The sequence below is a fragment of the Sturnus vulgaris genome, chromosome 1, assembly GCF_052056855.1.
Source record: "Sturnus vulgaris isolate bStuVul1 chromosome 1, bStuVul1.hap1, whole genome shotgun sequence".
Lineage (NCBI taxonomy): Eukaryota > Metazoa > Chordata > Aves > Passeriformes > Sturnidae > Sturnus > Sturnus vulgaris.
Window position 1 is genome coordinate 14,679,496 of NC_142243.1, and position 18,440 is coordinate 14,697,935.

At 41.0% G+C, this 18,440-nt stretch overlaps 1 protein-coding gene and 1 long non-coding RNA gene across 8 annotated transcripts in view; one reads left to right on the forward strand and one right to left on the reverse strand.

The window, feature by feature from the left end:
* The window catches only part of ZEB1 (zinc finger E-box binding homeobox 1), a 120,078-nt gene extending 106,421 nt beyond the window's left edge, over positions 1-13,657 (reverse strand). For 2 of the 5 annotated variants that reach the window (XM_014880361.2, XM_014880359.2), the window contains exon 1: positions 13,547-13,657. In XM_014880361.2, coding sequence (XP_014735847.2) covers positions 13,547-13,604 — 58 coding nt within the window. In that variant the 5' untranslated portion in view covers positions 13,605-13,657. Of the gene's footprint in view, positions 1-11,685; positions 11,889-12,151; positions 12,426-12,669; positions 12,690-13,546 lie in introns of those variants that run through there. The other 3 variants (XM_088159836.1, XM_088159852.1, XM_014880360.2) reach the window with 3 other exon arrangements.
* Positions 12,590-14,467, forward strand: LOC148225083 (uncharacterized). 3 transcript variants are annotated; one of them, XR_015801575.1, is made up of 3 exons: positions 12,590-12,665; positions 13,737-13,823; positions 14,231-14,467. It is a non-coding gene; the product is annotated as an uncharacterized LOC148225083 (long non-coding RNA). The 3 variants fall into 3 exon arrangements; XR_015801574.1 differs by lacking the exon at positions 12,590-12,665 and adding an exon at positions 13,224-13,372; XR_015801573.1 differs by lacking the exon at positions 12,590-12,665 and having other exon boundaries at positions 13,619-13,823.
* Positions 14,468-18,440: the final 3,973 nt, after the last annotated feature.

The following is an 18,440-nucleotide window of genomic DNA, read 5'->3' on the forward strand; positions in this document are numbered from 1 at the left end:
TCCAACCCTCAATGGAATATACCCCATCACAAGACTTCTTCTATGGATGTTTGGAATACATTAGCACAGATCCTTTAACATCTGCAAACTCTCCTCATAATGTGGTGTTTGAGTAAGCCATGCCACCATTCTACTTTAAACGACACAGAAAAGCACAAGTAAAACCATCCACCAAAAGAATATTTTTTTCTGTATCTAAATACTCTTAAGATAACGAAACCCTCATTTTCCATATTTTCTTCTGGTTAAATGAAGATCTTTCAACTTTTCTGCCACTCTGCTCTTCTGCAATTTCCTATACCTGTCTGAAAACCAGCCACGGCACAATACTGTAGCCATGCCAGCCAGGTCAGTTGAAGGCAATACCCTTCTCAGCCTGATGTGCAACCATGAAAATCCTATAGAAGACAAGACCAAATCTAGATCTTTTTATTCATATTCATTATGCTGCATTAATGTGCAACATGCTGCTTTCGGCAGTGCCAATTAAGTCACAGATGTTGAAAGATTTGTAAAATATGTAGCTAACTCCTTCCCCCCTAAGAGAGTTCACTTTCTTATTCTTACTCAGATGTCTTTACATCACTTACCAGCGAATACACCTCCCTTTCTATCTGTGACTGCAGAAACTAGTGGCTTCCTACTGTAAACCACAGCAATCATATGAGGCAAGGAAAGAGGAGACAAGAAAAACCCCACAGATCTCTCTTAAACTAGTCTGGAATGTATTTTATTTGTCATGACTTACAGACTACCCACTGTTAGTTAACTAAGCTTTAGTTTTATCACCAGCTTCCTTGCTAAGTAGCTACCATCTTCAGCACCATAAAAAGGTCATACGATTATACAAACAATTCTGAATGCAAAATAAAAATGTATGTAAAGAGAATTAACACTGCTGTCAAGGGAGCAGCATTTGTGGAGCTCTATGGTGTAATCAGTTTCAGTTGCTTCCTTTTTCCTTGGGAGAGGGGGGAGGAGGCGATGGGCAACAGTCTACTGGAGGAGAGGAAGGCAGCAGAAATTTTTTAGGAAGGGTTTTTGCTCAAGGCAAATCAATCCAAGAGACTGGGAAAAGTTGGTGTGTAACATGTAGCTAAAATGAGATCTTCAAGGGACATGATCCTTACAACAAATCAGTATCCACATCCAGAATAGTCACAAGGAAACTTGTCAGCAGCTAACAGAATGAGAAAAATAAAGCTTGTTCAAACAGTATTCCCATTTTATTTATTAAAAGTTGCAATTCATACATTTTGCTACTAAGGCATAATTCCCAGAGTCCACTTCAGTTGTAACCACAGTGACATATTGAACAGACTACAATAAGCAACACAAACTAAACCAAATGTCATTTAAGAGATTTATTTAATTAAGCCTCTTAAGATAAATTTTCTATATTTTAATAATTCATCCATATTCTATATACCCAACTGTATTTATCCTGACTTGCCAGTTAGTCCCAAGCTCATATATATCAGAAGCTGTCTTAATTTCCCGAGCAAATGTAAACCAGGAAGATCTTCCATTTAGCATAAATTAACATATTGCACCTGGGTTATTTTTAATGGGGGAGAGCACCTTTTAGAGCTTGAATGTCATAAAAACAAAACAAACAAACAAACAAAAAAAATCTTTTATTGAAAGCTGTAACTGGAAGTTAGAAGTGCACAAGCAGCCACTACTGCTTACTGACACACTAAACCACAATCAAGAGGGCTTTTTAAACACTGGATTCTTACAATGGAGAAGTATAGTTGTCAAAAAAACTTTAGTAAGATTCCTCGTTAGTTTTCCTGCTACTGTGCTTCTGCACACAGCCTCATTTGTCCACTTGATCCAACTCTTTACAGCTTTATATTTAATGTCCTCCTCCAGCATCTGGATTCCCTGTGTCTCGGCCATGTTCCTGGCCCAATTTCCTTCAAATCTGTATTAGCACGTCTTCCAAAAGACTTAATAAACCTAACACACTTTTGCAGGGCAGATTATGTAATCCTGTAACTAAGCAAAACATTAGATATAAAAAAATTTAAAAGAAAGGAGAAAACCACACACACCTGCATGATGAAAATGAAACTGAGCCATCATGCTGTTACTCTCTTCCTTCCCCCACATACCCAGCAATCAGGAATAGCAAGCAGCACATCACCAATTTAGCTCATAAGTATTTTTCTGCTAGAAGAACCATCAGGTCAGCACTGCTCTGTAAAGCACCTAGGAATACTTTTGACAGTTGAAAAAAATTAAGTTTATTTTACACCCATTAACATGATCATAAACCAAAGGCTACTCTCTCCATCTCCCCAGTACAGATATCCTCCATGGCAGGCTTGTCATTTTTTGCTTTATAATGGAGTCATTTTATTGTATGCAAGAAGCCCCAGGCATTCTGTACAGCCCATTACTCTTTGCTGCCCACATTCAGATGGCTAATCTGCTATCAGCCAGAAGCTTCACAGACAAAAGGAAAAGGCAGGAAAACAGCACATGCAGCTGCACATGCGCACACACACTTCAGCTACAAAGTGTTCCAACAGTAGACCCAAGAAAGAATAAGACACACATTGGTTTGACAGTTCTACTTAAAACTGCGGTTGAAGGAAGACACACGAATGCTTTAAAGGTAGACAGGTTGGGGAAGTATTTAAGGGATAAAAAGCTTCATTAGGATGTCAATTGGGATACATTAAGGCACAAACCTGGAAGACTTTACTCAGTAAGAGAACACCTTAGAATTTTTGACAAGTCCCAAACATTTTTATTCTGAGAATCTGCTATATGAGACCTTCAAAATGCTTAAAAATATTGTCAAAAGCTAGAAAGACGAAATAAGAGTTAAATATAGGCAACTGTAAACTATTAGAACAAGGCATTTGACAAGCTTTAGATTTCAGCACTTGTTTTCTTTCCAGCTCAGAAAAGAACTCACTCTTTCCTAAAAAGTTGTATATATTGTCTATATACCAAGTGATTGTGACAACACACATATGAAAAAGCAAATGCAATGAAATGATTTGCATACAGTGGTGCAACAACAAGGAGCTTTTAAATGACTTTTTTTTTAGGTACTTGACATAAATAAATGGAGAAAGCTTGCAACTTCATACCAAAACAAAGAAAATGCCCGTATTTACTGGAGTTCTTAAACACTTTATTTCACTTCTGAAGGAAAGCATCTTAGCACTGTCACAAACAGTGCTGCCAAACATATTTTTGAAGTATCAGATCCACAGACAACAGTTTGCATCAAACATCTCATAAAAATTTTCTATCAGGATCATAAACCTCTGCTGTGCATCATGATTTTTATTCAACTAAATCTACCTGTATCCTTTAGAGTTGCAAAGCTAAAATTCTCTTTGTGTGAACTGGCTCAGTCCACAGAAACAAAGTCTGCCACTAGTTTTAGTCACTCACATGCTGAGGTAAAAACCAGGCTCATCTTTTTAAGGTGTCTGTCTCCATCATGTAACTACCACATGAACTATGCAGGCATGATTAATCACGTGGTGAAACAGAGAGAACTATGGCACGTTATACTGAGTGACATGTCACTGGAACTATTTCCCTTTTCCTATGCCACAACTACCAATTAAATTCTGCTTCTCATTTCTAAGGTATTATTTCACTTTTGTGCAGAAAGCCTCCCAGCATTTTGATTGCACTATAGAACCAACTCTATCTTCCAATATTTGCTTAAAGCCATATTTAGTATTCCAGGAACACAGTACGTCTGTCAATTCCAAATCTGGAGAATGTACAAGGTAAGCCTCACCATGAAGGGCAGAAGTAGTCAGAATAGTCTGTTCCATAGAATTAGTCTCAGTGGTTTTACTATCATTACAACACTTATGAACTGAAGCCTACCTTGTGTTAATACTGGGAGCATTCAAGCCAGTCTAATAGATTAAATTATTGGATATAACTACAGATATATATAAATAGAGGGAGCTTTATATAGGTCTACAAAACAAATCCATACTGGAAATGCAAATTTACTTCCAGCACCCAATAGCTAGAATGTATCAAAATAAGTTGTTATAACAAGCCATCCTACAATCTGCTCCTATCTAGAGCTTAAAGTTGGCAAGAACACTGTTTTCTTGTTGCCTTTCAGACATGGAAGTTCTGAAATCCCCTGCTGAGCCTTGTCCTGCAGATCGAGTACTTGTCTCCTTCTGCAGCCATCTGCAGCACCTCCTCAGCAGCAGCACATCCCCGACGGTACTCTGCAACCTTATCTTCCTCTGCCACATGTACAAGGTAAGAAGGGGGAAAAAAATACTACATTTGCATATGCAATTATGGTACAACTCAGCAGTGAGCAAAAAATTACTGGAAGTTGAGAACAGATATGCCCAATGACCACACCTTAGTGTTTCAAATGAAAATGCTTAGCAAGGAAGGGGAAGGGACAGCAGCAGGGAAGGAAGCCAGTCATTACAGCTCCAAATCTGCTTCAAAGTCCTTATTTACCACCTCATGTTCTTTACCAGGCAGACTGTACCTAGCTCCTTCCTGTGAACAAGAGCATAAGAATGAATCCAGTAGTGTGTGACTGGTTCTATTTTGCTAGACTTAACCAAATAGCTGTGCCAGAAATACCATGAAGAAAAGGAGAGGCTATGGAAAGACATAAAAAAACCCATAAAAATAAACAGGTTACAGATTCTGAACTGTATCTCCTTCTCCAGTCTAAGACTTAACATGACTTAAAGGAGATAGCTTACAGGAACTTAACAGAAATGATAAAATGGACTAGAAGGTGTGAAGAAGGAAAATATGATACATACCTGGAAGTACACAAGGCAAAAACACCTCAAGACATTAAGAAAAACTTTTTAAAGACAAGTGTGTCTTAGAAAAAGGGACAACTCATCTTCTTGATGCTTCTGGGCATTAATAAAAATTATGTTAGCTCAGGTGAAGAGGAAGGTGTTAGGAAAACAAACAACCTGCTTCTGTAGGGATATACCAGTTCAACAAAAATCAAGTTAAATCTTGTAGTTAAGGCCTGATTTTTCTATTCTTTAGTTCCCCCCTTTTCAGATGTAATAATTTCCCCAGGCCTTTTTCAAATCATGCCACATTTGGGATGTTTTATAATATCATTTTGCTTTCTTCCATATACACATCTGTGGATGGATGCCTACAAAGTAGAATAGAAAATTGCCCTGTCTGTCAGCTGCCTATCAAAGACAATTGGGAAAGGGACATTTGCTGAAATAATGAAAACATTGTATATCACAATAACTGAAGGTGTTCTCCAGCATCACTGGCCCAACCAGCATTTGATCCTAATAAGGACAGGCACGCTAGTTCATAGGTAAAAATACTCTCTACCAGATCAGACTCTTAACCTCTTTACTTCAAGTGTTGTCCATGAAAATCACTCTCCAGATCATGGTGAATGGCAAAGTTTATAACTCATTTATCTCCAATGATCTTGCCAGCTCCTCCAGTGCTCCTGATCTATCACTTGACCTGTGAGAAGATAAAGAACAGAGGAGTTGCAAAAAGAGAGGGTATCTGCATCAAAAGAAGTACAGAATACCATGCAGTTAGTTAAGGAACAGTTGTTCCTTCTCCTTCTGATACACTCCTATATCATAGAGAGTTCTTGGTGTTTAAAGAACTAATTGTACATGTCCTTTCACTGAAGAAGAACTGCTACTCATATTCACAGATCCTAACTGAACAGGATGCAATGTCAACTCAGCACAGCAAAGAAGTTTTTTTTTCTCTCTTTTTCAGTTATAATTAAGCAGCATACCACATCCCAAAGAATACATTCATCATTAGACATGATCATTTCCTTTACACAGTTCTCCAAAAATAGAATCAATGAAACACATTGAAGGGAGAGCAACAAGAAAGATGCTACCAAACAGAAAGCAAATATTTGTAAGGAAACCAATAAAGGATGCCCATTTTCAGGTTTTAACCTTTGGGTGACAGCAGCTGTTAACCAAACTGCTTTGAAACAACAGGGGTAAAGTCCTCACATCAAGGAGATTGTGACAGCTGGGAATGACAGCTGAAAAGGAAGAGAACTGAAACAGGATGCTTTCAAACAGTACTGACTTCTCAAAAATGAGAAAGCATATTTTTAGTTAACTTCTGTTGCTCTGAAAAAGCATGTTAAAATAAAAGATATAGTTACATTACACTATCAGCATCTGAGACAATCAGAGTGAGGCAAAGTAGAAAAGGCTCCTTTCTTCTCTATTGTCCCTTCTGGGGACAAATGTACAAGTCTGAAGAAACCTGGTTATACGTTCAGCACTACCCATCTGAAACATCTGAATTCTGCCTCACTGTTCCACACACAGATAAAAATTTAACAAGTTTCTTCTTTCTACTCTACCATCACTTATCCTCCTAACACATGAATGTAAGCTGCCAGGTACTCACACAAGGAATTGGATGTATAGGCCAAGATACAGGAAAACTCAGTACATACATTTTTACTGCCTGAAAGGTGCTTACATACCATAACGGAAGTAGTATTTTTCTCAGGAGTACTGAAATAGATTTATAAAGCTATGCTGCATTTAACTGGAGTCAGTATTTTATCCATCAAGTCTCACTGCTCTTGACTGGGCTTCCTATTCTCCTTGACTGTCATTCAAGAATACTACTTATCTAATCAAGAAAGAGATACATAGATTATTAAATAAACAAACTGTAGCTCAATAGGAAAAATGTAAGCAACTCTAATGTTTCCTTAAAAGAAATGGTCACAAAGATTAGAAAGTTGCAACTGTGAACAGTCTTTTAAAATATCAAACTTTTGTTACTCTTTCCAACAACAATAAAATAAGACGCAAGGAATTGGACAACCAGAAAAGCAAACCAAGACTAAGAAATAAATACACAAACACATAATAATTAGCTGAAAAAATCAACTCAGAGTATTAGAGGCAATGGCTTATAAAAGGTTTAAAAAACTTGCCAACATAACATGGAAATAGAAAGAATTACAAAACAATACACTCATGAAACCCCCTACATAAATCAGCAAATCCAGTATTTCAAGGCATTACCCAGCCAATTGAGGCCAAAAATTTACCACGGAGATCTTCTCATGCAGCGGCCAAATACACTTCCCTTGATGCAGCAAGGTGCATCAGAAATCAGGTATCAGACCTTCAGTGAGAAGCACTCCCCTGCCTATTCCACTCTCCCCTTTCCCCATACACGCTTTGCCTCACTCATCCAGCACTCATGCATACAACCCTCTGCTCTCCAACCTTTGCTTAGAGGCTTGTCCATTTTTTTTAACTACTAAAAGACTGCAAACAGCATTTCCCTCAGCAGGAAAGAATCCCTACCCAGGCTGATGTATTGCAGTGTCTCATGACTGGAGCTAACCACACATTTTCACACACGAAGATACGAGAACACTTCACACCCACCTTTGCCTCACCCTGCCCCGGCAGGAGCAGCACCCACCTGCACCCACAAGCACTTCCCACACAGCTCCACCTGTGACAAGCAGCTGTGCTGGTAAAACCTAGACTTGCATGTGTTTGTCCCAGTCAATTCGACTTATCAGGCCTGGCACTTACTAACGTTTCTGGGAAATTTCTGTTTTGAGGAGGACTTATGCTCTTTTCTTTATTTACCATTTTCAAATATTAGAAATACTGGTAATATGCTGAGACTTCTTTAGTCATTACTGTCACAACACCACCAACATGTGATGAAATCACTTCTGCCCAGATGTTAAATTCCAAGAAAACAGCCCCCTTAAAACGCTCCACATCCCAGCAGGGGTGTTGATGTTAACAGCGTAGTCTTTAACTAAATCCCTCCTGATGTGATTTACTTTTGTCTATCCTCACATCACTGAACTTAAGATTTGGGAATTAAAAAAACACCAGAAGACAACATTCTACTTATCTGGCACATCACTACACAGACTATGAAGACAGGAAACATCATCAGTGAAAATACTATCTTAATACCATCTAGAAATGGCTAAAGACAAAATTGAGTTTTGCTTCTTGCCACTTGTTTGCTGAAAAAAAAAAAAGGTCAAATAAATATTAAAGAACTTAAATAAGCTGAAAGGAATAGTAACTACCAATTGACAAAACTATTCTTTCCCTTTAAGGCTCTAGATCAAGCCAAGTGCAAGGATAGTCCTGAAGATTAAAAATGGATTGAGTCTCAGTCTTGCTATGGACTTCCTGTGTGACCTTGGGTAAGTCACTTGAGAATTTAGTTCTCAAAAATCACAGGCCTATTATAGCTGCCAGAATGAAACACCAGTGTTTCTGAGACCACAAATGAAAGACAGGGTTCTGCTTACTTGCCCAGAACAGAAGAGATCCTAGATGTGATCCTCTTGAAAAACATAGGTAACAACCACCAAAATTCAGGAATATTTATGTTAATAGGGTGAAAGTTAATCTGGAACCATACCTTGCAATATGGTATGAAAGCCTACATGGAGTAATTTTTCGTTTTCAAACTCCAGTTTTGGATATTTGAAACCTATCACGAGTAGAAAGAATCCTTATGATTTTCAGAGATGCAGTATGTATTGTTAAAGATCAGGTTTACAGTCGACAAAGCACACCACCTCCAATCAGCCTGCAATATAAGTTAGCTAAATGTTTTTGAAGTGACTACAAACAGCTAATGACTTGAGAGCAATAAGCTTATATTTTTGGTAAACAATAATGACTGAATTTAGAAGCAGGGATGCTTAAAAGACATTTGGCCAGATAATACAGTTCCAGCAGTTTCTCTGCAATAGAGTTTAAAAACCTCAATAAGCAAAAAACCTACAACCCAAGTTTCACAGAAGTTAATTTTATTTCTTTACCACAATAAATACATGTTTAAAATGTCTACCATCCCTCACTGGCATTTTAAACGCTATTAAAACAGATGTTTCCACATGAGGAAGGGCACGACAGTGATATTTTGACTTCAGAGTACTTCAGCCTCTCCCCCCACTGGAAAACTTCTATAAGAAGAAATTACAGGTTAATACTACAACCGGAGTCCCAGTGGGGAAGGAAGCAGGGAACAGCTGTAGAACCCCTTCTTCCTGCCCTGTGCAAAGAGGAGCTGCTTACAGGGAGCACGGGCCCAACCAAAGTCAGTAACACCAATTAACAGGACCTGCGATAAAGCCCGAAGTCCACAGAAACCCCTCCCCATTGAGTCTAACTGATGCAACTAAAAATATTCAACAGAAAATTTGGACTGAATTCAAACAAGTCAAATCCTCAGACTTCTAGCTAAAAAAATTTATATCAATGAGTGGGAAACCCACGTCAGAAGGAAAGTTTCATCTTCTTGCTACTTTTCATTAACCCTTTCAGCAGCACATGTACAGAGCCCAATAAGCAAGGCAAATTGTTTCAGGAAACAAATTACCTTAAAAAACAAAGAACAATTGCCTCAGGTAGTTAATTCCCTTAGGACAATCCGCTTCACAAGTGTTAAATTAACAAGCACTGATTGCTGACAGAGAAATGAAGAGACAGGGACCTTTTTAAGAGAATTCACATTATATTTCACTATACAAAACAGAAGTACAACTTGTTTATGAGAGAAGGTTTCCTTGGTCTCAAACAGTTAACAGTTAATTCAGTTGTCCATGTAGACCTGTTCACATGTGCCTGAAATTTTAACTTGGGCTACATTCGACAAATCCCAAATTGCAAATTTAAATTAACACTAGAATGAAAACATGATACCTAGCAAAAAAGAAAGGTGAGGGGGCAAGAGAAGACAGGCACAACCAGAAATGCTGTATCCCAAGTGTCACTAACACCTGACATCCTGCCAGTAGTTAACACCTTGGAACTAAAAGAAATATGCTTTTGCCTTATTCAAAGGGTCTTACAGGCTTCTTACACTTCTTAGCTTGGTAGCAAAACTTTATATGACATTGTTATCTAATAGAAATAAAAAGAGAAGAACCAACTGTAAAGCAACTGAAATAGCACTCTAACAAGTCAAACTATATAACCTTTTAGTAACAAGCAACGAGCTCACTGTGACTAAGGCTGGCTTATACCTTCTCCTCACATGTACCTGACAGCATGCAGAATTTAGTCAGATTCAAACATTCTTCTTTTTACCATTAAATATGCACCTGAAAACCTGAAGGCATACTTGCATTATTTTCAGAACATCTATACTTAAGGTTAATTTCTTTCTACACTCTAGGAAAGAAAGTTTTAAATATATAGTTTGTTTTACTTATCTCACAGCATTGCTGAAGAACAAGCTGTGTCACTTTTGCTGTTTAATAAGAACTAAAACAATCCCATAACATACATGAGAGAAGCTAAGAAAGCAACTCATCCTGGCTGCAAACCAACTCAGAATAAGAGAACCTTTGCTGATATTGAATCTATTTGAAGTCTACACAGGAGTGTCACAAGAATGTGGCTATGCAGATGACCGGCAAAAAATACCCAAACTGTGTCTCTTTCCTTCTCTTCATCTTTCAATCAAAAGAGGAGGAGAAGGGGAAGTAGTAGATAGGATGAGAAACTCACAACCACCACAGTATTTCTGCTGTATCACATAATCTCAGCATTTTGTTAACTCTTCTGCTGTAGTAGATGTTTTTGTGTATTGGCCAGAACTAAGGACAATGACACAGGGTAGTTTTCTTCAGGTAAGAATTGCCAGATTTCCTTGTAAGTGGAGGCTTTAATCGGCTCTTTGCTGATCTCCTGTAGGGACCAATAAACAAGGTAGAAAAGGAACCAGCTCTAGAGTCAAGATAAGACTGTCTAGCTAGAGTTAATGCACCAGGATGGCTCCCAAACACAGAGAGAAAGTAGGGAAAAGAAAGAAAAAACAGAAGTCTACAGTGTAAGAATAGCTGTGTCAAGTTTAACAAGAGATAAAAAGAAGTTTACAGTATAATAACTCAATGCCATAGCCTAATATTATTAACTGGCATACTGGATGTCTAGTGCAACCTCTCTGTAATAATCTCCTATTCTGTGGGAAAGTGGAGAGGAAATAGCATTAAAATGCTTTTTTTTTTTATATACTACAAACAAGCCAGTTGGTTATGCATCTCCCCTATGCCCATTCCTCATTAACAGAAGCTACCTATAAGAACCAAGTGCATTTAGAGACTTGGGGGGGAAAAGCCTCAAACTTATTTATTTTAAAGGTTAAAGGGTTAACATTTTTCTATGCATTTTCTTCAGTAAATATTTGCAAGTCAAACATAAACCCACTGCTGAGAAATCTCTATTATCCAGATTCTATTATCTAACCGATCCCAATGCTCCAATGCACAATGACTTAAGTGGGTTTTAATTCCTCAATAAAAGGAACCAAAACCAGCCTAAACCAAGACACTGCATTTTATATTGCAGAACTAGTTGATAAAGACTCAGAGGCTTTTTATAATAAAGTGGGTGCAGCAATGAGGTCCAAAAGTGATGAAGATGAGAGATACCTGGAATGATACACATCTTATACACCTTTTGTTTTCTGCAAGTGATACACGCTGCAGACAAAATGGTTTGTGCTAAACAGCCTTAAATCTGGTTTTCTAATATAAAGCACAAAGGAAAAACACTGACAGCAAGCGTGGTAAATAAATCCCTCCCTTGAGAACGAAAGCAGCAGACAGGAGGGGGCTGACATGCATGCAGGAGAAAACTAAACACCATCTTTTTTTTCTACCTGCACAAGTTGCCATTTGCTGCAGCAATCAAGGAGCTTTTTTTCCCGTCGATTTCAAAAGCCAGGTTTTCAGAAAATTTCTCTCTCAAGTCATCTGTTGATATGCTTTTAAGAGTATGGTATTCATATCACTGGATCTTTAAGAGAAAAATCCATTTTCTTTCCTGTTCAGGTAAACATGTTTACAGCTCCTGCACAGACGCTGGGTGGTTCAGACTCACATGTCACACATGTTGTCGTCAGCAGCAAGAAAAGCCCCTTTCTCTGATCATCCACATTTTTAATAAGGTAAAGAGAAAAGCACTTTCCAAACTTACCTTTAGCACAGCCAAATCATGAGCTAAATATAAATATTTACACTAGGAAAAGGAATTAATAACACGAGCGTGCAAACAAGAATACTTGCTAGAAAACGCACACGGCAAAAATAAGAAAACCCTTTTAAGTTCAACGCAATCAAACCAACCCGTTAGCCCCTGGAAAGGCCGTCATTTATCACCACGTTACGCCCCGAACAGTCAGGATTAGAGAGGTGAAGCACCGATCGTGACTGCGATCTATTTCGGAGACCGTTCACTGCATATGAAAACATCTCAGATCGCAGGCAAAGCCTTCCTATCTGTGACCCTGCACAGGAAATGCCACATAAAACCTAAAATTGCCAAGGAGAGTTACAAAATCGCCTACTCTACATCCTATTCCGAAGAGTCGTGCTACGAGGACCGAACTACTTCTCCATTTTCCAGAAAATAAGTAGAGAGTGGGTGTTACGAGCCTTTATTCCCCCCGCCGTGTACCTTCCCATTGCATCTTAAAGTAACACACGTACCAAAGGGGAAAAAACACTACCCCACAGCAGCCCTTAAGTCTGAAATGTAAATGTAATTCCTTATATAGACTGCAGCAGCTGGTCACACACGCACAGAGAGCGGAGCGGGGGCCCCCGGCCAAACCGTTACCACCCATTATTATACAAACAGGTACCTCCGAAGCCAGAGGGAAGGGAAGAAACTTCGCCGCCCGCCCCCGCCGCCCGGGCGCAGCCCTCCCTTCCCCACCGGCCCGGCGGGGCGGCCGCGGGGCGCCGCCGGGCACCAACTCTCGGCGGGGCGGGGAGGCGCGGAGCGGGCGGGCGGGCGCGGAGCGGGGGCGCCGGCCCGGGGCGGCTGCGCTGCCCCCGCGCGAATCGCTGCCCGCTGCGGCGGCGGTGCCTCCCCCGCGTGTGCTCCCGGGCGTGCCCCCTCGGGGACGGCCGGCGTCCCCCACCGCCGCCCCGCGAAAGGCGAGCGCCCGCCGGGGGCGAGGAGCCGGCCCGCTGCCGGGCGAGCGGGGGGGAAACTCCGGCGGGCGGCAGAGGCGCTCCCGGGCGGGCGGCGGGGCGATCCCGCCCGCGGGGCCGGGGGGGGAGGCCCCGCTCCGCCCGGGGTAGCGCGCAGGTAACAAGTTTCGGAGTTGGGGCTGCCGCGGCCGGGCGGGCGGCGGCCGCTCCTCCGCCGCTCCCCGCGGGGCTCGGCGTCCCCGCCCGGGCCGGAGGGCGGCGGCGCGGCCGGGGGCCCCGGAGCCCGCTGCCGGCGGCGGGGCGGTCGCGGGGCGTGAGGGGGAAGCAGCGTGTAACGGTCCCGGACAGCGGCGGAGTGCGGAGGCACCGCTAGGCGGAGGAGGGAGGCGGCGGCGAGGGAGGCTCCAGGTAGCGGATATAACGGTGCGGAGGGAGCCGCGCTCCCGGCGAGCCGCGGCGGGGGAATTACTTTGGCGCCCGCCCGACCTCCCCCCTGCGCGCTCGGGACGGCTGTGCCCGGCCCCCGCCCCGGCCCCGCCGCCGCCCCAGCGCGGCCGCGGCGCTGCCCCGCGGGTGACTGACCGTTGTTGCGGCGCGGGTTCGGCTGCTTCCTGCGCTTACACCTGGGGCCATCCGCCATGATCCGCTCGCTGGTGTCTAAATGCTCCAGTCACCTCCTCCCCCGCCCGCCCCCCTCACTCCCTCCCCTCCCCCCCGGACCTGGTTTACGACACTGGGTGGTTTTACTTTTACATCACCTTCCTACACCTAGTGCTCGCCCGGAACCTTGTTGCCACGGGAGACGGGCGCTTTACGGCAGCGCGTTTGAACGGCGGCGGGGGAAAAGTTGCGTCCTCAGGTACCGGGAGCGGCGGCGCCGCCCGGGGGGGCTCGGACCCCCCGACCCCCGCGCCGGCGGCAGCGCGGGGCGACCCCCGCGGGGCGGGGCGGGGCCGGGGCGGCGGTGTCGGTGGTCGCCGGCCCCCGGGGCGGCGCAGCGCAGGAGAATCCCCGCGGGGCAGTCCCGCAGCGCCGCGCTGAGGGGCCGGCCCGGTGCCCGCCCCGCTGCCAGGTGCGGCCCCCGGCAGCCGGGCCCAGGTGCGGTGGGGCCGAGGCGGCGCGGTCCGGCCCGGCTCCCCCGCCCTTCCCGCGGGGCTGTCCCGGCGCGGGGCCGCGCTCCCGGCCCGCACTGCTCGCACCTGGCGGGGCGCGCACCCCGGGTCCAGCCGGACCGGGGCTCTCCGGGACCGGTGTCTGCTCTTACAGGGCTGGGCGAGAAGCAAACAGCTGGACCACAGCAACGCCGTTCCCACCGTACGTGAAATCTGCCGCACTCGGGCTTGCTTTAGTCATACTTCCCGGTTTTACGAAGAGAAGGAAAGGTATAAAATTCTGTGCCGTAAAAAATAAAAAGAAGTGAGCAATTTTTCATGGATACTTAATAAGCAACCTCTGTTGTGCTTAATAAACTTATTTAATGTATTAAAAATTAAAAACATCAAACACTTGTACTGTTTTATTCTTGCTTTTCACTTCAGGCAGTAAAATAATTTAGTAAGTTTGCTCCTAGGCTTCCTTATTTTCCTTTTTTTTTTCTTGGCACGATTCTGCAGAATTTATAGTTCTGTGCTTCTGGGGAACTCTTTTATCTAAATAAATTAAATTTCAGTGAAAGATTTCTCTTAATGGGATACTTTCAATAAGAAATTGCTACACTACAGAACTTGAGGCCTTCAGCTGTTCTACATTGTCATATTCCACATGCTATATATTCATATTCTGTAACAAGTCACCTCATTTCATGGAAGCAGCATAACATGTCTGTAGGAAATGAACTATTGAACACTGCCAGTTTATGGGCATACCTTGCATCTGAAGCTCCCACAGAACTCTGGACAATCAGAAGTGCTTAGAAAAGAAGTATTGGGCTAAAATGGATTAATAAGTAGTTCAAGATGCAAAGGGATGTTTTCCTAATCAACTGTACCCTCAAAAAACCCCAAGTCTTGGGTTTGGATACTCACATGAAAACAGTGGTTGCAGGTACCAATCATTTGTCATTGAAGTTCTCAAAAATTGTTAAGTGTAGGTGTATTGTATTTGCATGTGTCTTTACTCAGTGATGGTTGGCTGCTGACCTCAACATTTTAATAAGGATCTACCTAAGAGTGATGAAAGGAGCAAATCAAACAGTACCAAGTGCTTGATGGACTAACAAGAGTATTCAGAAGTATTAGATTTGGCATCAGCTGGGAGTACCGAACCCCAAATATGAGGATGGCTAAGAACTGCAACATGAAACCAACTAGAAGATAAAAGTGAAACTTGTCAGCTCAAATTTTGAGTGAGAGAATTACACATTTTAAGGCAGAGTTTTGTTTTTAGTTCAGCATCCTTGCTTGTAAAGTTTCTGTGCAGAAGGTGGCTGTGGCTGTGAAACTGTTTGCAAATGAGTGCTTAAGGTGTTTGGAATTTTAGATGCTTTTTATCATTCTGTGGATGAATTTGAGGATGAACCAAAATATGATATACAGGTTTTCATGCAAAGTTTTTACTTCCTTAAATTTAGTCATGTTCTTAGAAAGTAATTGCAAATAATAAATAATATCTGTAAACATATTTGTGGATTTGTAAGAATATTCTCCTACATGCCCACACAAAGTTCCAGGCCCTCTTTAAGCAATTTGAAGAGCTTATTTTCATTGAGTTTTGTCACTTTTCACCTCTGGATACGAGATCTTGTCTCTTCTTTATGAGCAATTTATGTTTCCTAACAGAATGAGAAGAGAAACAGTCTCCTGGTGTTTGTTGTGCTCTTTTTCCAAGAGTCATAGTGTCTGTTTGAACTTGAGTCTCCTGAGATTTCCAAGCAGCTGGGAGAAACTGGTGACAACTCCTGCTGCCCATTAGTTTCTGAAGAGCAAAACTGAAACTGGCAGGAACATTGGTAACTGTACACTGCTATAGTTTGGATAAATGAGAAGAGAAAACCAAAGCAACCTTTGTATACATTATCTTTGAGACCTAGGAGGACTAGAAAATAAAAAAAAAAAAGAAACAGTAATAATGTTTTGCATCAAGATATTGATGACCCCAATCACTATTCATTGTGAAAAGTGTCTCATTCACAACTTGTGAATAGATATGTAGACAGGTTGAGGTTTTGGGGTTTGATTTTTAAACTTTGTTGTCTTTAATCTGAGCAACTGGACACTTCACATCTTTTATATACAAGTTCCCATTATTTACTATGCTAAATTAAGGATGCAGCCACTGTAAACTAATTTTTATTATACATTAATAAATACATTATTCTAATACATTATTCTAATCTTGGATGCAAAGCAACTAGTTAAAACTATTATCTTAGTCATGTTCTGCAATACATGAGCATGTTGTATATGTAATTTAAACTGGTTTGTGCTTCAAGAATGGAAAACCTGGTTTTCCACTATAGTGCACAGCTTTCAGCCTGACTTTTTGGTCAAGGATGCAGGAATTAATTAATGCATTCATTTGCAAAATCTTAGTGAAGAGGTGTATTTCTGCATCTTCCTAAAAGTGGCAGTCTTGAGAAGATACTTCTTTAAAGGAGGAATTCTAAGACAGTGGTCATCCATAACGATTTCTAGTAACATAATTAGTATGGGAATTTAGGCAACCTGAATGGGCATATTGTAGTTAAAACATGAGATTGCACAGCTACTTCACCTTTTTTGAAATTTATTTCCATTGTCTGAAGACAAGAATTAAAATGCTTCCATAGTCACACTGTTGTATGGATGTACAAAAACCAGGTAATGATTCGTACAGTTTTTCCCATTTCAAAAATGTTCCTATATGTTGTGTTATGATTTTTGATCTCTCAAGTATGTATCATTAAGTAAAAGGAATCAGTCCTTTGTTTGTATTCCTACTCCTTATTGATGCTTATGGAGTGAAGTTTCACGTTGTATCTTGAGTATTCTAGATTTAAGGGTGTTCGTTTAGTTTAGTGAATTGAGAATCACAGGGGAAAGCAACTCAGTATTGTTTCTTGCATATTGTTTCATGTTTCATTTCTGATTTGTGGATTTTTTTTCTGATTTCTATTAGTAAAACTTTGTTTTCAATTCCATGTATTTCTTGGAATCTCAGTTCCTAAAGTTTATTTTTCAGTTGATGATTTTTTCTTTTAGATTTTTGTTAAATGCACTTTGACTCCTCTATAGGAATTATAGTTGAAAGATTTGTTAGGAGAACAATGACACAGAAATACACAGTTTGCTGCAGCTGAGGAACTAATCTTGAATAAAATGTAAATTTTTTGAGGTAACAACATAGAGGTGTAGTGGCTTTTCAGATGGTCTTCCAATTTCTATTTATGCTTCCAAATGAATCTAATAAATTTTGAAGGTGTACCCTGGGATGTTGTATAGTCTCAAAAAATGGTAAAGCTGCTTGAAATTTTCACATTCATTTAGAACAGACTTTGTAAATATTTATCATGGGAAATTACCTTTTTTTCACTTCCCTCATCTCATAATTCTGTTTGCTGTTTCCATACTTTACCATGAATTTACTTGTTCATTTAAAGCTTGAAGCTTATGAGGTCTAATAAATTGTCATGTCTTTGCACAGCTTGAGGAGATTGTACCTGCTTAAAAGATGTAAGTGTGAGGGTGCAACTCTACCATAAATCATCAATTAGTGCATAGCTCCAGATAGTTATAATGACTTGCACGTATGCAACTGACTTTTCTAACATCTTTCTTATAAAGAAAAAGTGTTTGTGAAGGTCACAAAGGCATTCAAACTCATTTTGTTTCTCTTGCTCTCCCTTTGCCCTACTTGTTGCATATTGTTTTTCTCTTGAAAGCAATTAACCTGTGCTAATACCTATGTCAGGTTAGTATGCTGTAAAAAATGAATGTACTAGAACATAACAAGGACCTACTCTTCCATTCTTATACTAATTTTAACTTTCAGTATGGTCTCTGTTTCAGAGCCTTCACACAAGCAAAAAATTAATTGAGAAAAAACTTGAAAAGATTTCACATTCTTCATCCTAAAGGCAAATCTCATGTATTCAAAATGGAATTGGAATGCAAATTTGGGTATAACTGGTGGATAGTGAACAGTTGTGGGGTTTTTTTGTTTGTTTTCAAAATACCTGGAACTTCAGATGATAATGTCTTCTTTAACATTTTATTTTCCACCACTGGATGCACTAGCAAAGTGCTGTTTCAAAGTACTATTTTTTTAATTACATCTGAAGTTGTGACTGATCAACTTACACTTGTAGTGCAGTTAGATTGCCTGCTTTTAATAGCAGCGTGTTTTCCATTCATCTTTGTTTATGATGACTCTGCTAAGTGTTCTTATCCTTTATACTAATTAAACAATAATGTTTTTTGAATATTTTCACATATGGATCATGTTTGTTTGCTTCTGTAACTTCCACTCTATTTCTGATTTAGTTCTGCTACCCAGCCCT